The 4,842-nt window shown below is 32.5% G+C and overlaps 1 protein-coding gene and 1 long non-coding RNA gene across 5 annotated transcripts in view; one reads left to right on the top strand and one right to left on the bottom strand.

The window, feature by feature from the left end:
- LOC109536872 (tudor domain-containing protein 1) overlaps nucleotides 1-4,842 on the top strand; it is a 64,686-nt gene that overhangs the window by 51,247 nt on the left and 8,597 nt on the right. For 2 of the 4 annotated variants that reach the window (XM_048667566.1, XM_048667567.1), the window contains exons 3-5: nucleotides 2,443-2,494; nucleotides 3,069-3,169; nucleotides 3,376-3,495. In XM_048667566.1, coding sequence (XP_048523523.1) covers nucleotides 2,443-2,494; nucleotides 3,069-3,169; nucleotides 3,376-3,495 — 273 coding nt within the window. Of the gene's footprint in view, nucleotides 1-1,149; nucleotides 1,486-2,442; nucleotides 2,495-3,068; nucleotides 3,170-3,375; nucleotides 3,496-4,842 lie in introns of those variants that run through there. The other 2 variants (XM_019903314.2, XM_048667568.1) reach the window with 2 other exon arrangements.
- On the bottom strand, nucleotides 7-3,069 carry LOC125504898. The gene is made up of 2 exons (XR_007281785.1): nucleotides 1,957-3,069; nucleotides 7-1,892 (listed from the first exon to the last, which is right to left on the bottom strand). It is a non-coding gene; the product is annotated as an uncharacterized LOC125504898 (long non-coding RNA).

Raw genomic sequence — 4,842 nt, 5'->3', positions numbered from 1 at the left:
GTGTCGTCAGCGTATTGTAATATGTATGCCGTTCTGTCGATTTGATTTTTGTCTGGTAAGTTGTAATTGTATATGTCATGGCAGTATATACTGTATAGAAAGGGTGAGAACGGGGATCCTTGAGGGAGTCCTTGTTTAGGGGAAAAAGAAAAGGAGAGTGTGTTGTCAATTCGTACTTGTAGTTGTCTGTTTTCTAATAAGTTTTTTATGGTGTGTAGTAGATATGGTGGTGTGCCATATTATTTGTCGCATACAATATTTGATATCTTCCACTATATTTCGTTCTACCCCCACGATTTGTCTCATATTTGACACATACCATATCCATTGTTTCTTCCTTCTTGTATTTAACTTCCAATGATGCTTACGACCCTTGGAAAGATTGGAGCCGTATTGTCTATTTTGTTATGAAACGTCGACCGAATGTTAATAATACGAAATAAAATAAAATATTATACTATAATACATATATGTATGTATAATATATACGTATAATGATTTTTCTAAGGGAAGCAATGCTTCGTGTGGTTTCGATGGACCGCACTCCCTGAATTTTGCGTTATTTATATGACTTTCAATGCTTTCTTACTTAAAACTAATAAATTTACAGTAGACCAAAAAATATTAAATCATCCAACTCGGATTTACATCATTTCATATTTTCTTATAAAAAAGTCACATTGGAAAACCACAAACGATTTTTCAGAATTGCAAGAATTGCAAATTGGACTCAACAAAGGACGTGATTCAACAAGAATTTCTTTTCTCCTAAAATGCTACAAAAAACACATAACAAAGTTACTAAAATTAATTTTGTAAATAAAATATTTGTCGTTTTTTACCAAATTTTTGAAATTAATGTTATAAAACGTTGTAGAGAAAACCAGCTAAAATTCATAATTTTTTTTCGTAATGATTTTTGTAATAAATATTTTATACAATAATACATTTGACAATTTTGAGTCGACAATTAGTTTATTTGTACCCATTTAAACAATAATCATTTGAATTGTTTTATTTAGCACAATTTTATGCTGCTATTAACATCCTTCCAAACTGAGCGCGAACGCACACTTATGGCCATTTGCAAGCAACTATAAGTGTGGCTGCTCACCGCATGTGTGTTTAAGTGCGCAGATTAAATGTCTATACACGAACTTAACAAAGCACAGATATAGAAAGTTACATTGTTATTTGAGTTGCTTTCAGTTGATTGTGTTCCTTTATTAAAAATTAGTTTTAACTTGTTAAGAATATGTTTAATTTTGTGTAAAAATGAGGTGTGTTTCTAGAATCTGCACTTAACCTTATAACAATAATCAAGTTTTGTTTTCTGCTTCATTTTGCTCTTCGCTTGTTTTTCCAATCGAGGCGTGCAGCATCAGTTCCCTATCTATAAACGTGTTTTGGAAAATGCCACAATAGTTTCTAAATTGTATAAAAAATTAAGTTGTTGAAGAATAGGAAAGTTATGGACAGAAAGAAGTAAGTTTTGTAATTAGTTGATTCGCTTCATAGAATTTCTTCATAGTTTAAATAACTCAAATGCTATTTTTAACAATAACCGTTGCAAATAATCAAGCTTATTTTCTATGAATTTTTAGGTTTTCAGGAAATTATTACTATTTATTTATAGGAAGTCCTATATTACCGTTTTATATTCAATAGGCTTGTTATAGTCAAAGTAATCGTATGTATTGAAAACGTGATAAGGAATTTCCCACATTCCTAAGTTTATCATGATGTTAAAAGAACCTCTTTCGATATCTTTCAACATTTCTTATATTAAAAAATATCTGTTTTCGACCGGCAGTTTTCAAGCCTCGGTCCTTTCTAAGATATGTATCAGCTTCGGGCATCATATTCCCTTCATTTCAGCTGCGTCTTGAAGCCTTTAACCAAAATTATTATTTAAGTTAGCTTGGGTCAGTTATATAGACTAGATGTTCAAGTTACTTATCTGACAAAGTTGAACATCAAAACTTGCATGTTAAGGGTTGTTACTGGGCAACTTCTTCGGGCTCATTTTCAATCTACCTGAAATTTAACTAGTTCAGACTGCAGCACACAACACACTCTTTACGAACGACTCTGTTCAATAGGGCATATTAAATATGACGCATAAAGAATGCCCATGCAATTCAAGAAGAGCAAATGTTGCAGGACAGTTCGAAACGACTGCAAAACATTCCCATAGCATAATTAACTGTATGTTTCTTTTTAAAACCAAATCTAAATGATCATCAAAATTATATTTTTATGGTAAAATATCGGTATCATTATTCGCAGACCTAATGTTAATTGAATTTCGTTTCGAAAACATTAATTATTAATCAATAAAGACTGAACGATACCTAATAATTCTAAATTGGTTTTCGATACTTTATTCTGTTTTTCTCTAAGTAATGTTTATATTGTTTCTGATACCAAGCTTTTTTGTAGGAGTTTTGTGTTCGCTTCTGTAACTTCCCCACATGGAGAAGATATACATCGAGTAAGATTGTTTTCATCCATAGCGCTTAAAACTATAGTATATTCTTAAAGATCAGTGGTATTTTATGTGCATGCTAAATAGCATTTATATGCGGAAGGGGATGAATACTTAGCTCATTTTCTGGCTAAAATCCACATAAACATTGGTAAAACCTGTTGGTTGCGATCTACAGGCTGCTGCAATTTTTCCTCAAATTTAAGACATATTATGCCGTGGAATCTGAGATATGGGCATGCCAAGTGAATGTGGGAATATCCACTGTACGTTTTTCAGTAATATCAATATAAGTAATTCCTAATTAGAACAATCTCTTGTTATAACATTTTAAAGAAATTAAAATGTGCAATTTAATTGCACATTTGTAGCCATGAAACGAGCAAAATATTTACTGAATTCCGCATTTACTTGATATTTAACGAATCCCTGTATATTAACAACATCACTAAATAGTTAATATATTTAACAAATATTGTAGAAAATATACAGTAATAATTTTTCGGACTAATTTAGTATGCGTATTGCAACTCTTTTCAAGAATTTTTTTTTGTTGCATTAACTTTCGTGTGTTTGGCAGGCTACATTAAGAGAAGCATTTGGACAGTTTGGGACAATTAAAAAAATATACGTACCTGCAGAAGATAGTACTTTAGCAAAAGTATATTTTGAAGATCCAGAGTAAGTATCATAATCCGAATTAGTTCTTATAATTGATATACAAAATACTCAATGTTTTTATTGATATTTTTCAACATTTTTACTGTCCGTAAATTTGAATGTGATCACAATCTAAACTGATAGATCTATCGTGTAAGTTGAAAGATATCATATATTCTTAATAATTGAATTGCCAATAATTGAAAATATGTGTCTAATTTTTCTAGAGTCACACATCGTGCATGCACTAATTTGAACGGTTTGAACAACTGGAATATCGAAGTTAGTGAAGATCAGAACAAGCTTGATCGAAATATAGCAACCGGAAATTACAGAAATAGTCACCAGTAAGTATTGGAAAATATTTGGAATTTAGCCAGTTCATTAATTTCTTCATTTCTACATACATATTTGCTTTATGAGTGAGTTTAGTCTTTTACATGATGCTATTTGTCCTTGTCTTGTATTTTGTGGAACTCATATGTAGTGCAGTAAACTTATTTCTTTTGATATTAAGAAAATTCCTATTTTTGATCAGTCGCTCTCGTTTTTTGCCCAGTTGCATGTGTTGAAAAAGAAGGTTCTCAAATATCTTTATACATTGTCTAAATCGACCAGTTCTTGTACATTAAAAGAATACTTTTTTATTGCTATTTAACTAGCAATATTTTAATTTTATATGCGGACAATTTATGAGAATAAATGTGGGTTTATAAAATAAAGACATCACGTGTGTTATAAATATGCTCATACTCTGTTCGAATTAGAACACAATCTGTTACAATTTAATAATGTCTTGATGAGCTTGCAGAGTTCGCGCTCTTTAAATAACGCGATGGATTTCATTTAAAAAATATTTGTTTTATCAACAGGAGATATAGAATCACAGCAATTTCATGGCTCGGGAATTTGCTGCCACAAGCAGTGTCGTGCCCGACGGGTTCGTTCATTTATATTCCAATTGTATCACACTGCTTTGGACGCAAAAATCTTGCAAAAACATGCCGTTTGGTCATTTATTTTCAAAAAAGTGTCGTGCTTGAAGTGATCGGTACAACTTTCACATTCCTTTATATTTCAATGTGTTTGTTGTGCCGAGCCCTTCGAGCACAGCGACATGGATTTCTTGACACAAATTGAGCAATCGTTATGTTTAGATGGTTTTCGCGTCCAAGCCAGTGTCGTTACGTTCGCACCACTTCAAAACCATTAGATTCCAAGGAGATTGCTGGGCCCAGTGCTCCGGACACGACACTGATTTCTTGACAAAAATTGGTCAATAGCCAATGGTTTTTGCGTCCAAGCCAGTGTCTTGCCCGAATGGCTGGGCACAACTTTGACAACCTAGATTCTAATGCGATTGTATTCAGGGAATTATGCAAATGATCGATATTCTCTCAGTTCACTATCAAAAGGCCTTCAGCATATCGACAAACCCTAACTTCGACAATGACAACTGGAACATGATCAATGACTGGTACTTGAACTACTTTAACAACTCACCAAAATATACTTACAAACTAATCACAGACACAGAGTACGATGAAGCCCTATCACATATCAAAAACACAGCACCGGGAAAAGAAAAAATAAAGGCAAAACTCCTGAAAAGCTTAACCGAAGAAACCCACAAACTCATCCTTACTGAAATCAACAACTGCATCAGAAATAACAAAATTCCGAAAACATGGAAA

This window comes from Dendroctonus ponderosae, unplaced genomic scaffold, assembly GCF_020466585.1.
Source record: "Dendroctonus ponderosae isolate FM_Combo_2020 unplaced genomic scaffold, Dpon_F_20191213v2 Dpon_F_20191213_6, whole genome shotgun sequence".
Lineage (NCBI taxonomy): Eukaryota > Metazoa > Arthropoda > Insecta > Coleoptera > Curculionidae > Dendroctonus > Dendroctonus ponderosae.
Note: the sequence above shows the minus strand (reverse complement) of the source record. Positions and strands in the feature narration are given on the sequence as shown.